This window comes from Papaver somniferum, chromosome 11, assembly GCF_003573695.1.
Source record: "Papaver somniferum cultivar HN1 chromosome 11, ASM357369v1, whole genome shotgun sequence".
Lineage (NCBI taxonomy): Eukaryota > Viridiplantae > Streptophyta > Magnoliopsida > Ranunculales > Papaveraceae > Papaver > Papaver somniferum.
In genome coordinates this window covers 126,471,273-126,495,287 of record NC_039368.1, presented here as the reverse complement: position 1 = coordinate 126,495,287, position 24,015 = coordinate 126,471,273, and the positions used below count along the sequence as shown (strand labels likewise).

At 37.2% G+C, this 24,015-nt stretch overlaps 2 protein-coding genes across 8 annotated transcripts; both read left to right on the top strand.

Moving 5' to 3' along the window:
- Positions 1-5,213: 5,213 nt before the first annotated feature.
- Positions 5,214-10,667, top strand: LOC113323652 (pentatricopeptide repeat-containing protein At1g80270, mitochondrial-like). Of its 4 annotated transcripts, XR_003347752.1 has the most exons (4): positions 5,214-5,845; positions 5,947-7,677; positions 8,875-9,619; positions 9,952-10,087. XR_003347752.1 is itself a non-coding variant. In XM_026571983.1 (2 exons), exons 1-2 carry the CDS (start codon positions 5,919-5,921, stop codon positions 10,037-10,039), a joined length of 1,851 nt encoding a protein of 616 aa, XP_026427768.1. In that variant the 5' UTR covers positions 5,856-5,918; the 3' UTR covers positions 10,040-10,667. The 4 variants fall into 4 exon arrangements, 1 of the variants encoding a protein (XP_026427768.1); XR_003347751.1 differs by lacking the exon at positions 5,214-5,845 and having other exon boundaries at positions 5,856-7,677; XR_003347753.1 differs by lacking the exon at positions 5,214-5,845 and having other exon boundaries at positions 5,856-7,681.
- A 7,176-nt stretch (positions 10,668-17,843) lies between these two features.
- Positions 17,844-23,679, top strand: LOC113320135 (pentatricopeptide repeat-containing protein At1g80270, mitochondrial-like). 4 transcript variants are annotated; one of them, XM_026568073.1, is made up of 4 exons: positions 17,844-19,683; positions 20,390-20,536; positions 21,621-21,804; positions 23,368-23,679. In XM_026568073.1, exons 1-2 carry the CDS (start codon positions 17,948-17,950, stop codon positions 20,391-20,393), a joined length of 1,740 nt encoding a protein of 579 aa, XP_026423858.1. In that variant the 5' UTR covers positions 17,844-17,947; the 3' UTR covers positions 20,394-20,536; positions 21,621-21,804; positions 23,368-23,679. The 4 variants fall into 4 exon arrangements, with proteins under 4 accessions (XP_026423858.1, XP_026423856.1, XP_026423857.1 ...); XM_026568071.1 differs by having other exon boundaries at positions 23,191-23,679; XM_026568072.1 differs by lacking the exon at positions 23,368-23,679 and adding an exon at positions 22,410-22,934.
- Positions 23,680-24,015: the final 336 nt, after the last annotated feature.

Here is a 24,015-nt window from a genome sequence, read left to right as displayed (position 1 = left end):
ACTCCATTCAAGTCCACTTCAGTTCCGGCATATTTGGAGTAAATGATTTGAGCACCAGTCTACCAACAAATCAGCTTACAATTGTTAATGTCAATTCAAAACCATAGACACACAGAAGATAAATACCCTTAGCTGAGTTAATCATTACCTTCACACTAACATCGACTTGGGCCTTTCCGACGGTCTTACCCTTCTCAATAGCAAGGATCTCACTTCCATAAAAGGGCAATGCCTCCAGAGATACCCCTAGAAGGACTAATCCAACAGTTAGGGTAGTTGAATCTCTTGAGATATTGACCCATTTTTACAGAGTCATTTTTGGTTTCACTAAGAAAAATGACATCAGGATTTTGGCCTCTAATTTGGTTCCATAAACTGGTCCTAGTATCAGGGTTGCCAAAGCCTTCGCAGTTCTACGACAAAATTCTCATTATAGAGAAGAAAGTGCACAAACCAATGTGGTTACATGAATTAAAGAGAATAGCACAATTAGAGAAGCTATAATTGTAACAATTGCAAATGAGGGACTCTAAGCTACAAGCAAAAGAACTGGAAAAGACAATCAAATAGTCATTAACCACGCTAAGGCTATTGAAGTAATGCTTAAGGGACATAGCAAAACAATGGGGAATATGCTTGAAATTGGCTAGAAATAAGTAATTAACACAGAATTTGGTACTTATGAAAGAACTACTACTACTGATATGCAAGTCACAGAAGAAAAAACTAAAATTTAGGGATAAAGGAAAAAAGCTAGGGTTTTGTTTACGTACCTGATTAAGAGATGCATAGTTTCCATTGTGATTCCATGCCGCAGCCACAGTGTGTTCAGATTCCGCGCTATCAAATGCCATTGAGTGATTATCATTCATTGAATTAGATTGGTATTCCATCCTATTTCCAGCAGTGAGATCATTATAATCAATCATTTCTTCAGCTCCATTGATTGCACCATGGTAAATAGGATTGTTATGGATTGATGGGGAATTGAGGTTATGGGTAAGCTCGATGTTGAGATGGGGATTAATTTTGGATCCTTCTTCTCTGATTCGCTTGTTCTTCCTCTGCTCTGAATCTTCGATTTCCAAATTTATATTGTCTTCATTATGAACAATGACTGACGGAGTAGTTGAAGTAGAAGCAATATTTGCACCCACGGATGATTCCGCCCCCGTATCCATTATATTATCATCCTCACTAGTGATATAGGCAGCTAATTTTTTTTTACCCTCCTCAGTTTGGCTCCAGATTGCATATTCACTTTATGTCATGGCTTCCACCTTTTGTTCCATTGAAAGCTTCTTACATTGTGAATCTATGTGATCAAAAACCCAGCACTTTTTGCAAATCTCATAAGGCTGCATTTCGAAGTGGTAAATAATCCATTGTTTTTGACCAGTTGGAGTTATGTACCAACCATTCCTTCTGAGAGGTTCAGTGAGCTTGACTTCCACATAGACAGTGCTAGTAACACTGCCTCTCGGTTGTCTTCTTCTTCCCTTTGGTGTGACTTTTTTCCCAATATCCTTACAGATCTCAGAGACCAGCCTGTCATTAAGGATGGTATTTCCAAGATTTATTAGTTTAACGATCCAAGTATGATGCTCAAACTTGTGGTCTTTGGTATTTATGTCGGGATCAAACTGAACTAGAGAGTAAATAACCCATGATGTCCCAGGTTTTTGAACTTACTCCCTTGAAAGCATCCTCTCTCTGAAATCTGAAAAGAAACATATTTGTGCCTTTGGTGATGATTTCATATTTGCGATAGCTTTTCCAACGATCGTTGATCTCCTTTTTAATATCTTCATGATCCAATGGTTTATTGAAGATAATTTTTCCAAGCAGATTGAAAGAGAAATCATCAGTATTTTCAACAGGAGCCACAACAGACGCGACTATTCTTCTAATTGGTCTAATAGTAGAAGGACCAGCACCAGTCATTTGCATATTGTTGGAATTCATGATTTGGTTGTTGTTAGTAGCTGACATTGTTTCACAGTCATTTTTACTCGTGAGATTGAAGCTTATAATTGTTTAGGGTTTTAGGGTTATGCTTATAAGATGGATATCTTATTGGTTTATGGAAATATCTGTATTGATGAGTATCTTTCTGTTTCCATATTTGTCAGGGGTGGAGCAATATATCCGGCTTATTTTCTTTGACTAGAAATTTGAATTTGAAAAGAGAATAAACTTTCCCTCTGAATAAGCTAAAATCTCTGCTAAAGTAAGCAACCGAGTCAACTGAGTTAACTGTTATGGAAAGGGTTTTAGCTATGATGGAATGGCGTGCAATCATGATGAAGTTTGGAGACTGAAAAGAAAATCCTTGTTGATGATATGTTGGGGATATGAAAACCAGAATCAAGACGACTTGTTGATTCCGCACAAGAAGCGATGATATCACAATAATACCACTGTTATTTGAAGGAAAACACCACTGTGACAAACAACAGAGATCTGAACTAGTATAATCACGACTGATTACCACCACTGGGAGCGACACGGAAAGACAATGGAAACCTGCAAGAACAGGTTAAAACAACATGATACTAGAACAACGAATGATTTGTAAAATATAGAGAGATGTAAAAACTTAAGACAACAAAACCTTCAAAACCTTCAACACCTTCTACAAGCCTGTATGAAGTTGAACTTGACTAGAATGAAATAATGCATTACGAAATTAAAAGAAATACATAAATCAAAAGAAAATAATCAATTGTAAGAGGATCTGAATAGAGAAATCATTTAAGATTCATGAACAAAAAAAAAAAAAACAAGAACTGAGTTGACTCAGTTTAGTCGCCCGATTTGCAGAGCCTCTCCCATTTTTATCTAGTCACGCGTGTAATAATACTCGGCAGGAAAAGGTTGTATTTAAAAGAGGAAAAAAGTATGTACAGAGAGATGAATCAAAAGACTCCCAAAGATAGAGTACAAGCTAACTATTACAAAATTACTACATCTTCCCAGTGTTGTAAGATTTGAGTCATCGAATAACCCTTGAAAATCTCCGTAGTCGAGCAGATGTCTAACATAACAGCATGGATAAGTTCTTCCTTTGTCTTACTTCTGCCTCCATGGTTCCTGTTGTTTCTCTCCAGCCATAACTCCCATAATATTGCATAAGGAAGCATCTGCCATATCGTTTTCCTTCTTTCCCTGCCATCAACTAAACTCCAGCTTTTCATTAACATAATGAACTCATTCGGCATAACCCAGCAAACTTGCAGAGACTTAATGAAGAAATTTCAGAGATGCTTAGCCCAGTCGCAATTAAGAAACAAGTGATCTAAGTTTTCCACGGTTGTGCCGCATAATAAGCATAGATTAGTCGTAATAGTGATACCACGGCTAGCTAACATCTCTCTGGTTGGCACTGAATAGTGCATTGCAGCCCACATTATGAAACAAACCTTCGGAGGAATCAACTTATAGTATGAAATCTTGTGGAGCTCACAATCTTCCTCTGCACCTGACAACGCCTTGTAAAAACCTTTTGCTGAGAAATTTCCGTCCACAACATGACCATTGCTTATGTCCAAAACCACATTTCTTAGCTCAAACTTCAACTCCAGCAAGTCTATACCCTCTGCGGGATTAAGGTCTTTTGAGAATTGAAAATTCCAGCTTCTGTTTTTCATTTCTGCCACCATGTGTTAACAACAAAAAGAATCATTGTTATTGTTATAAAAAAACAGGTGGTCTTTGACAATGTGTTATAATAAAAAATAGTGGTGTTTGTCTCCTTGATCCAAGAGTCAAATAATGGACAGGATTTATCAAAAATTATCATCTGGCGGGATTTCAAAGACTTTACCGAATCAATTAAAGTCCAACTATTGATGGAAGGCCTTGCAACTCCTTGAGTTTGATCCAAGTCCGACTGTGGAAGGAAGTCAACGTACAGATTGATGCAAGATCGAAGATATATGTTATGGATTGATTGCAATCCTCGCAGTGGTTTTCCAAAACAGTGGACTTGGAGTAAGTTTATATTTCCCCTTCAAATATGAACTAATGCGTCTTGATTTCGTCTTTTGAATCTAAAGACTTAAAAGCCTAGACAAATAAAGCTCCCACGTTAAACGGTGAGGAAATCCTCTCTTCCTATTGGCCGAAATAAGTCTTTTTTGAGTTTTGTGAAACGAGTGTTTTGGTGAGGACACTTGGCAACGTATGATTGATTTAAAAACAATAGGAAAAAATTAAAAAAAGGAAACCAAATTCAATTTGGAATTCTTGAAGTGATAATATTTATGTGAGGACACTTGACAATGTATGATTGGTTCAAAAATTACAAACTTAAATGGAAACCATAACTATATTAGGACTATTTTTTCCAAATTAATATATAAATGGGAAAAAAACCATATATTTTCTGCGAAGATAAAAAGAAAAAAATAAATAAAATCTGCACATATCTTCCACCTGTACAATGTATTTTTCCCGCCACGCCAAATCCGAAAATACATCTCTACGGGGCGGGGAAAAGCCCCGCGCACACCAAATCAAAAATGCATTGTCACGGGACAGGGCGAAGCCCCGTGCACACCAAATTAAAAGGAATAAACAAATAAAATCTGCACATATTTTCCACCTATTCAATGTAGTTGCCCCGCCACACCGAATCAAAAATACACCTCCATGGGGAGGGGCAAAGCCCCGCGCACACCAAATCAAAAATACATCGTCACGGGGCGGGGCGAACCCACCTGCTCGCCCAATCAAAAATACATTGTCACGGGGTTGGGCGAAGCCCCGCACACACTAAATCAAAAATACATTGCCACGGGGTTGGGCAAAGCCCCGCGCTCGCCAAATCAAAATACGGGGCGAGACGAAGCCCCACGTACACCAAATCAAAAATACATCGTCACGGGGAGGGGCGAACCCCCGCGCTCGCCCAATCAAAATTACATTGCCACGAGGCTGGACGAAGCCCCGCACATACTAGATCAAAAATACATTGCCACGGGGCGGGGCAAAGCCCCGCGCTCGCCAAATCAAAATACGTCGCCACGGGGCGAGACGAAGCGCCGCGCACAACAAATTACAAGAAAAAAATGCTCGGTGCGTAGCACGGGCACAAATCTAGTCTAAGTTATTTCTAGATCAATAATTATTGTTCAAGGGGTTTGCTATAGAAAAGATGTTGATTTGAGGGTATCTTTTGGTAGGTAAGCCTTAAAGGGAACACTTAATCTATTTCAATGTGTTCCTCAAATTCCAGCCACCAAATATTCTATAAGTTTGTTCATGTTCAAGTGAATCTACAAAGCACAAAGGGATCAATTGAAAATTAATTCAGTTCCATATCATGTCTATAATACTTTGATATGTTTATTCTGGCAATTAACTTGTTGTTTCTGTTTTTCTTTAAGGAATTTCACATGATTTATCTTTGATTTTGGACCATCCATAAGACATCATTCCATTTTATTTCGATGTAGATACATAATTTTTGCGATATGTTTTTGGAAGATCATAAGTGGCTTCTTCAGCAAATTCATTCTTAATAGGCACGAATTGAATTTTGTCAAAGTAATACTTTTTGAAAATACTTATGCACATATTTTTTGCATAATCCTCCTTCTCCTTGTCTCATGAAGGCTGAGATTCCATGGACATCTGCTTGAGGAATGGAAATCCAATATATGAAGAATGTTGGTCTCTTCGGATTTAGTTGGATGAGTTTCTTGTATAAAACTTTTAACTGCTCAAGAAAAATCTACAGGCCTAGCCTTTTGAGTAATTCATTTCAATCTCAGAATCTCGAGATTCAGTAAGGTTGTCGTCTCTCACTTGCTGTATAGGCTAAAACATTCTGCCTGCAATGGTAATTTTGAACAACTGCAATATAACCTTGTGCATATCACTAATATCAGATATCTTGATCTCTTTTGACCAGTATGATCTCTATCTCAATTTTTCTTCCAGGAAAGGTTATGCATCTTCAATTCTCTGTTCATTTTCTTCCTTCAAATCAATTCTCATTGTTAGACATTTACGCTCGTCACCAACATAGCTTCTATTTTCCCCCCTCCATGGAAACCGCTGGTATGATTGTCACCAACATTTACGAAGATGAAGATGATGGTGAAGATCTGAAAGATGGATTATCTGAGCTCAATGATACTTCTGCTGAGGAAGAAGATAGAGTTGCTAAGGCTGAGGAGGAAGAGGTAAGAACTGTGCGTTTTGATCTATTTAGTGTAGTAGCAAATTCACCAAGGAATGTTTATGCAACACTTGATAAGTTTATGGAAGAAATTAAGGCATTAGATCATGCACAGATCAGTCTGGTATTACACAATCTTAGCCGGTGTAAAATGTATGAATTGGCACTTCAATTATCAAACTGGTTAGAATTGAAAAATATGTTTAATTTTGAAGAGGAGAGGGATTACGCAACTCGGCTTAATTTGATTGCTAAAAGACGTGGAATGGCATTGGCTGAGAAGTATCTGAAACAGTCAATTCCGGAGACGTTTAAGGGGGTAACAGTGTATGTGACTATGCTGTGTAATTATGTTAGCGTTGGTGATGCGAAGAAAACTGAACAAGTATTTGAGAAAATGAGGGATTTGGGGTTCCCGCTGAGTGGGTTTGCTTGTCAACAGATGATATTGTTGTATAAGAAATTTGATAGGAAGAAGATAGAGAGTGTGTTATCGTTAATGAGGGAAAATGATGTGAAGCTGACTCGGTTTACTTACCTGCTGTTGATTGATTTAAAAGGGGAGGCTAATGATATGGCAGGGATGGAGGAGTTGGTTGAAGCTATGAGAATTGATGGTCTGGAGATAGATAACTATATCCGAGGCGAGTTGGCTAGACACTATATTCTTGCAGGTCTCAATGAGAAGGCAGGGAAAGTTTTGAAGGAGATGGAAGGGGAAGATTTGGAGGAAAACCATGGTGCCTGCAAGCAATTACTTCCTCTTTACGCGTCTCTTGGTAAGGCTGATGAGGTTGAAAGGATATGGAAAGTTTGTGAATCAGATGGTCGTGTTGATGACTACTTGGCTGCGATCAGTGCTTTCGGCAAAGTAGGAAGAGTAGATAAGGCAGAGGACATATTTGAAAAGAGGATTAAGTCTGGGAAGACTATCTCATCGAAGGGTTATGCAGCTCTCTTGAATGTTTATGGTGACCATAAGCTACTTGCAAAAGGTAAAGATTTGGTAAAAAGAATGGCAAGTGCTAGTCAACCTATCAATCGGTTTGTGTGGGACACTCTTGTGAAGCTCTTCGTAGACGCTGGGGAGGTTGAAAAAGCGGATTTAGTTTTGCAAAAGGCTATGCAGCAAGGGGGTAAACAAATGGAGCCACCATTATATAACTCTTTCCATGTGATGATGGATCAGTACTCAATAAGAGGTGATATTCATAACACTGAGAAGATCTTTCACCAGTTAAGGCAATCGGGTTATGTGATTAAAATTTGGGATTACCAATCTCTTCTTCAGGCTTATATCAAAGCCAAAGTTCCGGCTTATGGGTTAAGAGAGAGGATGAGGGTTGACAATTTAATCCCGAACAAGTTTGTTGCTGAACAATTGGCACAGATGGACTCTTTCAAGTTTGTTGCTGAACACTTGGCGCAGATCGACTCTTTCAAGAACAATTGGCAACATCTGATTTGGTCGATTGAGAGAGCACATCCTTGTAGGTAAAACAATCAACAATGCATTTGCATAAAGGCTTTTTAATTCTCTTTAAGTAAGATGTTAGATTTCCTTTCTTATTGATTTACTTCAATTGCTAAAAACATACACAATTTGCTAACTAGATTGACCATATCTCAGAGGCTAGTCAGATAACACACGCACACACGTAGGCCATACACAAAAGAGAAAAAAAGAAAAACATTTCGACTCTCGCTAGACCTGTAGACTATCACAAACTTGTCTTCATGTTTCTCATCCACCTCTAAACCCACTTGCTGAACCCTCTGGTGCTCGAAAGATTTTCTTGTAATCGTAGACAACCTTCTGTATGCTATTAGTTGTAAGGATGGAAAATTAAAAATAGATTGGATTTTTAATGATGTCTTGGTGTTTCTTATCACGATCAGCAACACTAGACTAATCCTATAACTACCTATGTGCTTGTGGTTTTTTTTCTTTCGATGAACAACTTTAGTATTCGTTCCTTCCAAAGTTTTATTTCAATATGTTTTCTTTTTCCTGTTTTGTGACCGTTTGATTCTGTGAATTTTAAACCTAAGCTGCCTTTCTTTTTTATACCTCAAGGTTTGATTTGATAGTGTGAGAGTTTTAGATTCTCATAAGCATAAAGGCTGCAACTGCTGCACCTTTTTCTCTGGAACTTGCCAATCTGTTGAATCAAATGACAATCCTGACCACTTTTGTTTATTTGTGGTCTTGTGGTGATCTTATAGGGATATAGTATAACAGTAGTTTCTTTATCCGCCAGTTAGTGACACTGTTAATCCTTGTGCCTTGTAAACTAGCCAGCCTTTCGATGGTCTTAGTCCTGTGTCTTCGCTAAAGTTCTGTTTAGTAACCAGCTTATTGAGTTCACCCTCTCTAGACTTTTGTGATACGGAGTAGTTGTTTTCCTTAGTTCCAAGATCCATCTTTAAGACTGCAGAAAACAGTCATTCAGTTTACTTTATAAACAAACAAAAAAAGAAAAGAAACCATCTTCAAGTAGAATAAGTGCAGTTAGGTTCAGTCCTAATACCTGCATGGTGATTAGCTTGAAAAGGGACATGTTATTGAGTTTCTTAAATGTGGATCCCTTCTTCAGTTGATTGCTTTTCTATGTTCTGAATTGTCTGGGCACCTCCCATCATTATTTCTTTGTTTGAGACTTGAGAGGAAAATATGAATACTGCAGCAGATTGCCACCGGCCTCTTCAAAGTATATATATGATTATAAAGAGAGAAGGCGAAATCTTTGAAATTTACATCTGTGAGTTTTGGAAGCAGAAAAGACTACTAGTTCTGACAAAATATGTACTACTAGTTGGATGAGTTTCCAGTATGAAACTTTCAACTGCATCCATCGTGTTGTTGCAACATGATATATTGAGCAATGCAGCAGTATAACCTGTATTACTTGCATTCTTATGGACGACTTCTTCGGTGGCGTGTTTGGCTTCTTGATTGGGTGACGTTTGGGGTGTGGGGTTAAAAGATGAAAAAGTAATGAAGTTGGAGCTGGTGTCGGTGTTGTTGCTTCGAGCTATGTCTGTTAAATTTTGACCTTGGTTATTGGAACGTAAGAACTTGGAGGAAGTTGTGTTGTTGTTGGTGTTTGAATAGGCTTGAATTTGTAAATAAGTTCACGAGGTGTTGCTGAAGAATAACCAGGGATTTGGTGGCCTGTTATACCAGCTATGATGTTTCACTGGTGGGGTTTTATGCATTTTCCTATGACTTGGATATTTACACCCAAGTCATCACTTGCGTGGACTTTTTTTCCCAGATGGTACCTAACCTTCTTGTCACTTTACTTTGAGTGGCAATATAATAAGAAAACATTTCAACTCTCACTATTAAGTTTTATTATATTGTCAGTGATCTTCTTCAGTCCCAATCCACCCCTTTCAGTTATGGTAGACACCAGTTCTATCCCTTAGGTACGTTTATCAGTTCAGCACTCTTTCTTTATCTTTGTCCTGATTGTTTGATTTTTCCGTAAAACACTAAATCTCAAACTTAATCAGCTGTTTTTGCTTAATATAATTCAAATTCAAAACACTGAAATATGTAAAGCATTCATTATGTGTTTCCCCTTTGCGAGACCTATAAGGAATAGTGTGGAATACCTTTATCCATGAGTTAGGGACACTGTTAAAAATCTCGTTTGACACTCTACTTGCGATAGAAGTAGGAGAGAGTTTAGTACCTTGTTTTTGTTTTGAGTGCCTCCATTTCTCTTCCAAATGACTACTTATTTCTTTTTTTGTAGGTTAGAGAAGGACCTGTTCCTCCTCCTTGTCTTATTTCATGGATGTCCACCGTTAGGGGTAACTTGTCATATGAAGAACATATATTGAGAAGAGTTAGAGGTATACTTAACAAACTGACAGTGGAGAAATACACACTTCTGAGAAATCAACTTATTGATTCGGGGATCACAACCCCGCACATCTTACTGGGCGTTGCATTTCTGATACATAACAAGGCTTTGGCGGAGCCAATGTTTCTTCCTTTGTACGCTTTTCTATGTCATGAACTGTGTTGCAGGTGGCTCTTAGATCCTCCAGATGGGCTCCCATCATTTCCTTCTCTTGTTGGAGAAGAATTTACGTTCCAGCGTATCCTCGTAAAAAAATGCCAGCAAGCATTTGAGCTTGAAAATATAAAAGTAGCAGAAACCAGGCAGCTGATTGTGACGGGGGTCTCTTTGGGTGATAGATATAAAGAGAGAAGACGAAATCTTGGAGAGATCCAATTTATGTGTGAGCTCATGAAGCGAAGATATCCAGCTGTGCGGGGATATCATTTATGTGATTAAGATTTTCTTGTAAGGAAGCAATATCTGAAGTTATTAACTTATTATTATTGTGATCTTGTGTTCAAGAGGACTTCATTTCCCCCAACTTGTTTGTATTAATCTAAATCTGACTCAAATGTATGGCCGAGTCAGATGTCAGATTTTTATTTTTTTGAAGACTGACTCGAGATCAACTCGGCTCCCATCTGACTTATATTATGTACTTTTTTTTTTTGCTACGGAACACACCTTTCACTAACAAACCAGAGAATTACAAACATTGTTCAGGTTATCGTTCCTAATAAGAGAGTTCAGAAAAGAAGGAACAAAAAACCAACGACTCTTAAGACTATGTTTCCTAGCCCAACGTGCAAGCCGATTATCTAGAAGAATATTCAGACGCTTAATGCACACCACTTTAAAAGAAACAGAACAAGAAACTAAACTCCGACATTGTTCTAAGAGATCACCAGATCTCCAAGCAACGTTTGAACTGACACCATTAACAAATTGCATTAGCTGAAGACAACCACTGATGAAAACGACTTTGGAGAGATTCATCTCTTCTGCCCAAGAGATGGCCAAAATAAGAGCAGCAGCTACAGTACCTACTGCATCAGAAATCAATCCATAGTCCGAACGAGAACTTGTTACATTTCCTGCAATGTCACACCAAATAACATTCATACCCATAGTAAAACTTTTGAAAGAACCATCAACAAACATAAAGTGATCCACCTGAACTCTATGTATCTTTACATTACTAAGAAAACACATGATTATGATGCTGTGGAGAGATATAAGTATTGATCGTCCTCTTTGTATCCAAGATGACCTTACTCAGATCAATAGAAGCATTACATAAGATTACACCACATCTCAACTTCCTGATACACCAAAGAACAATAGCACCAACACTAGGCCACGAGACATTAAAAGGAGAAATACCCACAACAGAGTTATGCCAAAACAGAAAGTAATCATCAATCCAATCCAAATCAAAGGAAATCATATGTTGTACGGAAACTCCAGACCATATTCGCTTCGCAATTGGACAGTTTATAAACTGATGCATAACAGATTCTTCATGATTCCGACAAAGAGGGCAAATAACATCAACAACAGGATTATAACTCTGAAGCAAAGAATTAACTGGCAGCATATAAGAAAAAAATTTCTACAAAAATAACTTAATTTTAGGCAAATAGTCAACTCCCCAAACTTTTCTCCAAAAAGCAGCATCAGCAGGAGAGGAGACATCATTCTTATAAACACGATATGCAGATTTAATTGTAAACTTAGCATTCCTAGTATGACAGTTCCTTCAGTTGCTAGTTCATTTACTAGGGTGCCTAGCTAAGATGTTCTCAGGTCTGGAAGCGTAGGGATCATTCTTCAGATTTAGTCCAATTGTCCTAATCCTAGTTACTTCATCTGGCGTGAACAAATCCGATAAAAGTGTGACATTCCAACCACCATTCTGAATATCAGTAAGTTCACTTACAAACACATAATTAACATTAGAAGGATGACTAGACACCGGAGGAGTCGAACACCCAGGAATCCAATTATCATGCCAAATCCTAGTAGAAGCCCCATTATTTATGTTCACCACAGAGTTAGCTTTTATAAATTTTAACCCATTCACTATACCTTTCCAAATCCACGAGGAAGTATTAGCTTCCTTATTAATTTCAAGCAAATTCTGATTGGGGAAGTACTTGTCTTTCAAAAAAAGGGAAAGTAAGCTATAAGGATTATTTATAATTCTCCAACCAAGTTTACAGACGAAGACTCTATTAGTAACATCATTGTTCCTAATACCCAATTCCCCATTAAGTTTAGACTTTCCTAAATCATCCCAGGATCTAAAGTAAGCATCCCTCTTTGGATTCTTTTTAGACCACCAGGAAATTCTCTGAATAGAATCTAACTTAGAAGTTACAGTTTTCGGAAGAGGGAAGTAAGCCATATGATAGACTGCTAAGCTAGACAAAACATGCTTAGTAACCACTGTTCTCCCAGCAACATTAAGATTGTTTTTTTTTTTTTGAAGAACCCAACCTAGCATACATGTTGTCAATAAGAAATTTAAAAGATGTAGTTTTATTCTTTCCTATAAAGAGGGGGTTCCCAAGTATTTCTCAGCATTACCAAGAAACTTCATCTTAAGAGTCCTAGCTAAAATTTTTATATGTTTATGATGCATCTTCCCACTAGTAATAAAACCAGATTTTTCTAAGTTAATCTCCTGACCTGAAGGCTTCGCAAAAACATTAATGATGTTGAGTAGATTCCTAGCATAAGAGACAGAGGCCTTAGCAAACAACATACAATCGTCAGCGAAAAAAGATGAGAAATAGAAGGACTATTCTTTTTAAACTTAAAACCTCAAATCAACTTATCGTCTTCATCTTTTAAGAGCAATTGAGACAAAACTTCCATACAAATAATAAATATATAAGTTGACATGTAATCCCCTTGCCTGATGCCACGAGAAGGGTAAAAAGTTTCCCCAGGAGAACCATTCACCAGAACCGAATAAGAGAATGTAATAATACACTGCAAAATCATTTGACACCACTCTTCAGAGAATCCTAGCTTTTTAAAGACAGCAATAATAAAATACCACTCCATCCTATCGAAAGCTGTAGAGAGATCAAGTTTAATAGCAAGGTAGCCATTTTTTGAGTTCTTCTTTTTCTTTTTAAAAGAGTGCAGAATTTCATGAGTGATGACCACATTGTCATGAATCTGTCGATTAGAAACAGGAACGGACTGAAAAGGAGAAACCAAAGAGTCCATAAGAGGCTTCAATCGGTTAGTCAAAATTTTCGAAATTATTTTATAGACAGAGTTTGATAAACTAATGGGACTAAAGCCATGAGGAGAAGAAGCATTCTTGATTTTGGGGATTAAAGAAATAAAAGAGAAGTTAATTTGTTTCAAGAGGAATCTATTAGTGAAGAAACTCTGAACATGAGAAACCACTTCAGATTGAACTATATCCCAATTGTCCTGAAAAAAACCGCCTGAAACCCATCAGGCCCCGGAGAACTCCAAGAAGCTAAATTATTAACCGTATCTCTAATTTCCTGAGCAGTGGGAATGGCAATCAAGATGGAGTTATCTTCATCAGATATTTTGGGGTTAACAAACCTTAAGGCTTCCTCAATGTCAATATTACTAGGGGTAGAAGAAGTGTAAATCCTCTTAAAATGTTTAGAAAGCAACTGAGCAACTTGTTCTCTATTTTCTAACCAATTACCTTTCTCATCCCTAATCGTATGAATGGTATTGTACATATTTATAAGTTTAACCGTATTATGGAAAAAACTAGTATTCCTATCATACTGAGTAAAGTAATTTATTCTAGACTTCTGCTTATAGAAACTATGTTCAATTTCATACCAATAGTCAAGTTTCTTAGAATAGTTCAAGATATACTCCCCAATTTGAGGCGAGTAAGGCATCACTTGAAGTTTTCTAGTTCAGTATTAAGCCTGCCAATAGTAGTTTTAATATGACCAAAGGAGTTTATGTTCCATTTACTCAGATCACATTTTACATTCTTAAGCTTATTAACAACTACAAAAGTAGGGGAACCAATAACCCTCTTAGACCAAGAATTATTCAAAATGTCTTTGAATTAAGGGTTCAGCTGCCAACATTTGAATAATTTATAAGGAATATTAATGTTCCGTTCCCAGTGAAAACATTTAACCAAAACATGACTGTGATCAGAGAAAATTCTTCCTAGATTAGTAACTCTAGTTTGAGGAAGGACAGTGACCCATTTATCATTCATAAAATCCCTATCTAACTTTTCAAAGATCAACTCACTCGGATTTTTAAACCTTATGTTTCACCAAGTAAAAGGATTACCATAAGAGAAAAATTCATTCATATTCATCTTTAAAAGCTTTTCTCTAACAAAATTAGGAGCAAAGGAACTATTAGGGTTACCGCCTTGTTTTTCCGAGTTATGCAAAATGAAGTTAAAATCTCCTAGTAAAAGCCAAGGATTGTTGTTGTTGTCATTCATATCACTAAGAAAATTCCACTGAATTTTGATGCCAGTCAAATTTAAAGAGCCATAAATAAAGGAGACCACACAATTTTAGATAACAGGCGAGACATCACACAAAATATGAGTCATGTTCAATGAATAATCTAACACTTCAATATTCGATTTTTCAAAGTACCCAAAGGCCAAACCCCCAGACTTACCAACAACAGGAATGATAATCCATGAGTCGGAAGGTAGATGATATCTTCTAACAGTGTCAGCATCAACCATTGTTTCAAATAAGCAGATACTATCTAATTTAAACTTCCTAAAAAGGATAAATAAATGCCTCCATTTCTTATCTGAACAACACCCATTAATGTTCCAACTTAAAAACTTCATATTGAAAAGCGAAAGCAGTAATTAATAGGGTCAAATTAACAAACCAGAAAGAACAGCCGGGAAAAGAAAAGAAATCAAAGAGAAAGAGAAATATGACTAATTAACAAAGATAACTTACATAAGTTCTACTAAAATTAAGCAGAGGAGAAAAAAGACTTACAGGGTCATGAGCATTAGAGGCGTCTGCGGCCATAGGGTCTGAGTCCAACATCATAAGATCGATTTCCCTCTCAAATTCTTCATCAGAGACTACTGGTTCAGGCGGAAGAGCAGCTAAAGGCATCGGCTCAAGGATAATAGCATCATTAAATCCAATATTAAGGTCATTCTCACATATATTGTCATTGTCAGGTAAAAAGGAGCCAAAGGAAGCAGAGACGAAACTCAATTCAGAAGCATAACTAAAAGAGAAACCCGAAGACGACACCACAGTCTGTGAAAAGGAAGAGCAAGAAGAGGACCAGAAAACATTCCCTTTTGAAGCACCCATCGAGGAAGATTCTCCAACATACCCCACATTGAACGATACATCAGATGGAAGAGTAAAAGGAGGCACAGAAGACACATGGGGCCAACGGGGTGTAGGCATGAAAACAAAAGGATTAGTTTCAAATTCAGTCCTTGGTCTCTTACCTTTTTTATCAAAAGGAGAAAAGATGGGAAAATCAGGTAAAGGAGAAGGACGACGAGAAGAAAGCCCAGTGCTAGATGGTTCTCTAATTGTTAAAGGTGAGACTAAAGGTATGACAGAAGCAAAAACGAGAGAGGAGGGAGCCGAGCTTCTATTACCTAATGCCCCCGAAGGTTGAAGACTTACAGAGAATGCAAAAGGTTTTGATTCTGTACTAGAAGCAGCAGCAACAACAGATGCATGAGTAACTCTGACATTTGCAGCACGCGAAACATCAGAACGGTTCATTCTCGGATTAGTGACTGCAACATGAGTAGATCTAGCAGTAGGGTCCGGCAGAGCTCTGACAAAGATCCGAGATTGAATTTCTCGACATCTAATTTCATCATGGATAAGCACAAAACAACGCTTGCAAGCACGACATGGAAACCTTGGATAAAATGCAGACATATAAAAGGTCTTACTAGTAGTGTTGATAACTACCTTCCTAGTTAAAGGAGAATTGAATGGAACCATCAACTTGACTTCAAACCTGTTATCAACAGCAGATTCGGCATTGACAAGGTCATCAATCTGATCCATAACTTCTCGCGCCCTTCCTTTATTGAACAAATCTGAAGGAATAGTAACTTGGACTGGCATAAGAGTTTTTTCCCACACCCAGATCAAAGATATCCTCCAGCTTGTTTAAGGGTTGCACTGCAAAAAGCTGACAAAACAGTAAAGTAGGACGAGCAGAAAAATCAATATCCCTATCCTTACTACTTTTAAACATGACTGCAAATAGATTCTAATATGGCATGCCTTGCATAAATGGCTTAGCAAGCTTAAAATCAACCGAGTTAATGGGCAAGATTCTATTCAGATGATGTTTCACAGAGGTCTTGTAGTATCTTCGAGTGTTATCACATATAAGTGCAGCAAAAATATGAGGGAACTCTCCAACATCTTCATCTAGGTCTAAAACTTTTACTTGTTCAACAACAAAAGCCATTTCAGAGAAGATAAGTTAAGAGCAAGAAGATATTCAGAAAGTTAAGAGTTGCATAATGAAAAACTTGGGAAACCAAAGCATATATAGATGAAAGACTATATGAGACACTGCATTAAGACACTTCCTGGAATTGAAAGATGAAAGGCGTGCCATAATGACAACCATCACGCTCAACATGAAATAACCACATAAATCAGGAAGTGAAGAGACAACAGTGAATAATCACAAAGCACAGAGAATCAAAGAGTAACTGAACTGGTTAACCAAATTTGCCAAGTGTAAAAATATATTTGAGGAAGCCACCCAGACCCATTAAGAATTAGTGCACAGAGTAAAATATAACTAATCTCTCTTAATATAAAATTATCTCTAAATGGGGGAATAAGCATTTCACGACTTTTAATGAAGAGTAGCAGTACTTTAGATAACCACAAGTAATTACAGGGAATAACTACAGAGAGAAAAACTTCAAAACAATCCAACATCTCTCTAATACCATCATTAAGAAGAGACTACACCTTACTAAAGCAGATTTAACACAACAGTAAGTGAGAGAGACTAAAGAACTTCAATTGAATAGATAGATAACACTTTATTATTCATTATTCATCATAGACATAATCTAATCCCTACTAAGAGTAGGATCTCAAAACCCCTAATACTTTGAATGACAGAACTTCAATATATACAGGAAGAATGCTTAAACAAGATACATCAGACAATACCCAATTACCAGACCCATCTCTGCCAATATCTCTTAATTAATCGAATCTTATGATGTTTTACAGAGAACCCTATGGCTGCGCCTCCATTAGCTCATGACCTAATAAGAAAAAGGAAGAAAAAACTCGTGAAAAGCAACAATATTGCGGATATAAGGATAACAAAGAAGAGTCAATCAATTAAGTTTATGCATCAAGGATTAATGAGAAAGATTGCAAAAAGGAATAAAAGTTGTTAATTGAAAAATTAGGGCAAAAAAACGTGAAAAGAGACCTAAAACATAAGGAGAAGAATTTCAATAAAACAGAGAAAAAGGAGAGTCAATCACCAGTAGAACATGAAATCAGAAGCATATCATAAATTAGAGTTTCAGAATTAATCAAGAGATTGAAGACAGGATCGAAGTTGACTAGGTCAACATAGCAAGAAAAATCGCCTTGACTTTCGCCTTGAAGAACAACTCAAGATACTCAACAAAACTAAATTCAGGATCTATTATGTACTTGAGCCTGGTGTAAAATTGTAACATGCCAGTCTGACTCAGCTCATGAAGACTCGATGGACATTTGGGTGGAAACAAATTCTCTTGTAATCTTTCTCATTTTGAGTCCCTCTCCAAGAAAACTTCTAGGGTTTAACGAAGGATTTCATTTTCCCAATCAAATCAAATTTAATCCAATTCCAGCCCTAGTATTTCACAATCATCATCATGTTTACACTCCGTAGAGCTTCAATTTCTCTCAGAACAAGACTGCATTCTCTAAGAGCAGTAGCAGGAGCAGCAGCAGCTCCTCCCCAATCATATCATACAAAATCAAACAATCTTCATCAAATTTCACCAGAAGAATCAAATAATCTTCACCAGGACCCATCAAATCATCGAAATCTCTTGAAAATTCTTGGTGTTGACAGGAAAGAAGATAAAGAAGAAGATGATGTTGGTGAAGATCTGAGAGATGGATTCTCTGAGCTCGAAAATCCTCCTAAGGATGAGGAAGATCCAGAGAAGGTAAGAAGTCCTCGTTTTAATCTGTTTTATCTAATTGCGAGTGCTCATCCAAGGAATCTTTATGCATCACTTAATAAGTTTATCCCAGAAATTAAGGCATTAGGGAATTCAAAGATTAGGAAAGTATTCCACAGGCTTAGCGGAAACCAAATGTATGAACTGGCATATCAATTATCAAACTGGTTGGAAATAAAGAATTTGGTTACTTTTGAAGAGGAGAGGGATTATGCGACTCGGCTTGATTTGATTGCCAAAGTAAGTGGATTGCCATTTGCTGAGAAGTATCTGGATGAGTCGATCCCGGAGATGTTTAAAGGGGAAAAAGTGTATAAGACTCTCTTGTATAATCATATTAAGGCTGGTAATGCCAAGAGAGCTGAACAAGTGTTTGAGAAAATGAGGAATTTGGGGTTCCCGGTAAGTGGTTATGCTTGTGAGCAGATGATAGCGTTGTATAGGAAATTTGATAAGAAGAAGATAGCTAATGTGTTGTTGTTAATGGATGAAAATGATGTGAAGCCGACTCGGTTTACTTACCAGATCTTGATAGATGTGAAAGGGAAGTCTAATGATACACCAGGGATGGAGGAGTTGGTTCAAGATATGAAAAATGATGGTTTGGAGTTGGATGACCATATCCGCTCTGTGTTGGCTAGACACTATATTTATGCAGGGTTCGACATGAAGGCAGGGGAGATTTTGAAGGAGATGGAAACGGAAGATTTGGAGGTAAAATTTGGGGAGTGTAACCATTTACTTCCTCTTTACGCGGCTCTTGGTAAGGCTGATCAAGTTGAAAGGATATGGAAGCTTTGTGAATCAGATGGCCGTGTTGATGACGACGTGGCTGGGATCAGTGCATTTGGCAAAGTAGGAAGAGTAGAAAAGGCAGAAGAAATATTTGAAAAAAGTGTTAAGTCATCATCGAAGGGTTATATAGCTCTCTTGAATGTTTATGTAGACCATAAGCTAGTTGCAAAATGTGAAGATTTGGTAAAAAGAATGACAAGTGCTAGGCTTCCTATAGATCCGATCCTTTGTTACTCTCTTGTGAAGTTCTATGTAGATGCTGGGGAAGTTGAGAAAGCGGACTCAGTTTTGCAAAACGCTTTGCAGCAAGGGGATAGACGACTGAAGCCATCATATAAGTCTTTCCAGCTTATGATGAATCAGTATTCAACAAGAGGTGATATTCATAACACCGAGAAGATTTTTCACCATTTAAAGCAAACGGGTTATGTGAGTAACATCGGGGATTACCAATCTCTTCTTCAGGCTTATATAAATGGCAAAGTTCCGGCTTATGGGTTTAGAGAGAGGATAATGGCTGATAATTTAATCCCGGACAAGTTTTTTGACGTACAATTGGCAGACGTCCACCCTTTCAAGAAGACGGCAATGTCTTCCGATTTGCTCGATTTAGAGAACATCCTTAGGTAAAATAATCATCTTATGCTATATGTCGACTATACTCCGTAATAATCAGCACTGCTGTTTAAGCTGTTTGTTTAGTTCTCTTTAAGTATATTTGAAATATTAGATTTTAGATTTTATGTCTAGTATTTCTTAGAGGCTTTGTCAGATAACACACACACACACACGTACACAAATGAGAAAGCTGATAAACATGTCGACTCCCACTTGACCAGTAGACTATCACTAAACTTGTCTTCATGTTTCTCATCCTTCTCTAAGACCACCTGCTAAACCCTCTGATGCTCCAAATGTATTCTTGTAATGGCAGACTACCTTTTATTTGCTATTAGTTGTAAGGATAAAAAATAAACATAGATGGGATTTTGTAATGTCCAATTGGTGTTTCTTATCATCAGCGGCAACATAGGACTAATCCTATAGGAATAATCTGGCTGTTGTTCGACTTACTAGTCATGGTAGAGGTACATTGTTTAATTGTGGTACTGAGAAATGGGCTGATATTATGATTCAAATAGTTTAGAGGTTATTTGTTAAGCACTATGATTATCTTTTCCATTATTTCTTTTCAGATTTGGCATGTCGAAATGTTGAACTTTTAACTGATTTCAACATCTATGATCATTTTAGATTTCTGGTTGTTTAACTGAAGTTGGGTTTTTCTTTCATTTTTTCATCTTGTGTTTTCGTTATATGTGGAATTTGTAGCTGAAGCATGCCCAGCCCTGCTTGCTTGCGTAGTAACATCGAGAAGATTTGTTATCCTATGCTCGGGGGGTGAATATTGGAAAAAGGGTTGCTGACTTTGATGGTTTACTTAAATCTTCGCCAATGGAGAGAATGGATAAGCCACAGGTGAGTGGGAACTCTGATAAAATTAGCCCAGTGATGATAATGCATGTCAACTGCTACTATTTTTTACATCTTGAAATCTATTTACGCCTGCATTGATGTCTCCATGCCTTTTTGCTGTTAAAACTTAGTGTTACTTGCAAAGTCATCCTTATTTTACCTGCCAATATACAACATTGTCTGACCAGGATAATATTTTTTGCCGGGCTTTCAGTATACATTCCTCCATTGTCGTGTGGGAGTGTGTTAGTTATTCTTTGCTGGTTGAACTACTAAAATATGCCAGTGAAATTTGGTAATTCTTTTTTCTTTATTATTTGTATGTGGTGGTTTGCACTTGGCGACATTCTTCAGTTTCCCACTTTCCCCTCTTTATATTTCTCTCTTTGAACCGGAAACGACGGCGGCGGTTGCTAATCTGGAGCTGCATCTGTAGAAGGAATATAGTGTATCTAGCTCCTCTTTTAAGTACCCATGCTTCTTGCCCGTGATTTAGTAAGATGTTTTAGTATCCACAGATATGTTCCCCTTGCTGTTACTTCGTTTAACCTCATATTTTCAAGCAATCATTGCACAGTGAAGTTAAGTATCATAGCAGCTGATTCTTCTCGAAAGATAATATAGTTCAAGTAGTTTTACCTACTTGGGCTATCTTTGTGATGCACCAAGACATGAAAAAAACGGATACACGAGTCCACTGCCTTAGAACGTACTTCCCTTCGAGCTTGTGGTTTGATGTGACACAGCATCCGTTTCAAACTCTTGATGATATATCTGAGCACGGACCAGTAGCTTCTGTGGAAAATCTGATTTTTCTTTTTTTCTTGCTTGGTTTAATTTACACCATGAAGTAATTTGTTTTTTTCCCCTGTTCGACAAAGATGAACCTTTTGAGACTTTTTCAGTAAGGACAATAGGAATACCTATCTGTGGTCGAGAATACACCCTTTTCTCCCTGCAAGTTTCGTAGCGTAAATTCAATTCCGCACATAGATTCCATAATTAGTATCCGATATTTTTTTTATCTTGTTTGTTAGTTTTCTGCCATACTGTGTGTATTAAAAACCATGTCTCTCCTTTAATGCAGGATCTGAATTACGGTTACAAACTCAATGGTGAGGTTAAGAAGATGGGGCATACTGTTCTGATGCCAAAACATGTTGATAGTGCCTTTAAGGGATGCTTTACACAACCTGGAACTTTGTTTCAGCAGCTTGTTGGAATTTCTGGCATGGACGGAATCAGGTCATTTTGACAGAAAGATGCAATATGTAAGCTCTGATATCAAATCTTCTCTCTGTACTTTGGGGTCAACTTTTTACAAGAAATTCGTAATCAACAGTCAATTTTGTAAATGTCTCCAAAGTTGGAGCCTAGGTTCATATTACTGTGAGCAAATGACAAACCTAAACTTGCGTTTATCTCATGGGTCTCAGCAAGTTTAGATTTAGGTTTATCTGATTGGGGTTAGTTTCATTTTCATAAAGGCTCAAGTTTTAGATTCCAGAAGCATAAAGGCTGCACGTTTTTCTCTGGGACTTGCCAATCTGTTCAATCAAATGACAGTCCTGAACACTTTTTTTTTTGTTTTTTTTTTGTTTATTTGGTAGTATGGTGGTCTTATAGGAATAGAGTGATTTATCCGCCAGTTAGTGACATTATTAATCCTTGTGCCCTGTAAACTAGCCCCGCGTCTTTGCTATTGTTCTAAAGTTCTGTTTAGTAGCCAGATACGTCCAGGGCTCCTAACACCTGCATGTGAATAGCTTGTACTTCTGAATCCCATTCTTTACATTTGACTCAAAAATTACAAATAATAAAGTTATAGTTTTTTTTTTTTTTTTTTTTTTTTTTTTTTTTTTTTTTTTTTTTTCAGGTCAGATATGTGCCCAACGAGTCAATTGCAAAATTATACCTAATTCAAATAGTTCCGAGTCAGATGCATAAGTCAAATTAGACCTCGATTCAAATATCTAAATTTTATCTGCCTGTTAGTGACACTGTTAATCCTTGTGCCACTGTATTTGTAGTCAGACTACAGTTGTAAAATGAAAGTAAGGTTCCCTATAAATTGGCCAGCCTTTTCCATGGTCTTAGTCCCGTGTATTTGCTATCGTCCTAGAGTTATGTTTAGTAGCTTGCTTTTCTAATTTTTTTCCTAGATGTATTGAGTACTCAATGTAGAATAGATGCGACCCCTAACATGACAGGTACTCCTAGCTAGCTGTCTCATTGTGTCTGCTTATTGAGTTCATCCTCTTTAGCCTTCTGTAATACAAAGAAGTAGTTGCTTTCCTTGGTTCCAAAATCCAGCTTTAAGACTGCAGGAAACAGTCATTCAGTTTACTTTACAAAAGAGAAAAAAAAACTATCTTCAAGTAGAGTGCAGGAGCTTAGACATTCACGTCAATCCCCAAACCCTTGAGCCACTGGGGTTTTCTTATATCACGCTAAACATGTTATCAAGTTTTGTAATTGCAGATCCCTTCTTCAGTTGTTTTCTTAAATAAACTTAGATAGATAGAGGTTCATATTAGAAAAGTAATTTGAAACCTTTTGAAAATAGAGCAATTCGTTTTTTTTAAGTTGTCAATATGTATGTTTAGCGCTGCATTATCTCTTCTCGGATGGCAACTCATTTATTTTCTTGTTTACAGCTTGGGATTCCAGGACTTTTGTATGTTTAGAGGATTTAGAGTTATACAGAAGAAGCTGACAGTGGAAAAATACAGTCTTCTGATAGACTGACATTTTGTTCGTTTTTTTTTTTTTGCTTCCTGTGTTCTGAATTGCCTGGGGACCTTCCAACGTTATTCCTCTGTATGGGACTTCAGAGGAAAATATGAAGGCAGCAGCAGATTGTGACCACCGGCCTCTTCAGAGTAATGATTATAAAGAGGGAAGGCGAAATCTTTGAAATTTTACTCTGTGAGTTTGACAAACCATGATGGATGAGTTTCCTGTATGAAACTTTTAACTGCTCAAAACCTGTCTATAACTAATTATGATATTAATTCGTGTCGAATTTATGTATGTAAAACTAATTATACGCAGATGATGCCCGTTCCAATAAGCCGAATTGCTAACTAGAATTGGGATACATGGGGTGTGTGTTTTTATTATTTTGCAAAAGTTGTACAGCGGTATAGCCAAATTCACTATTGGTAATTGATGTCTGATTATGAAGTTTTGTGTGTTTAGTAGTCACTGGTGACGACATTTTTGTACCTGTATCAAGAAGACGCAACAACAAAATTATTAGCATCAGCATTTTTCTCTTCTGAACCTGTCCTGTCGTAGAAATCAGTACCCACAAAGATAAATAAAAAAAATGTATGGACACAAAATGCAAAATAATGATGCATACGGCCCCAGACGATTCACAGCCTTATTTTGCACGGTAACCACGTGCTTCTTTCTTTATCACATTTTAAGTCATTTTATGGAGACGTAGTATATTATATTTTATTTCTAACTTTTAA

Coding starts and splice junctions, on each gene's coding strand:
- LOC113323652 (XM_026571983.1), top strand. CDS start 5,919: ATGATCTCTATCTCAATTTTTCTTCCAGGAAAGGTTATGCATCTTCAA. Junction 7,682..9,951: donor GAGAGAGCACATCCTTGTAG/GTAAAACAATCA, acceptor CTTTTTTTGTAG/GTTAGAGAAGGACCTGTTCC.
- LOC113320135 (XM_026568073.1), top strand. CDS start 17,948: ATGTTTACACTCCGTAGAGCTTCAATTTCTCTCAGAACAAGACTGCAT.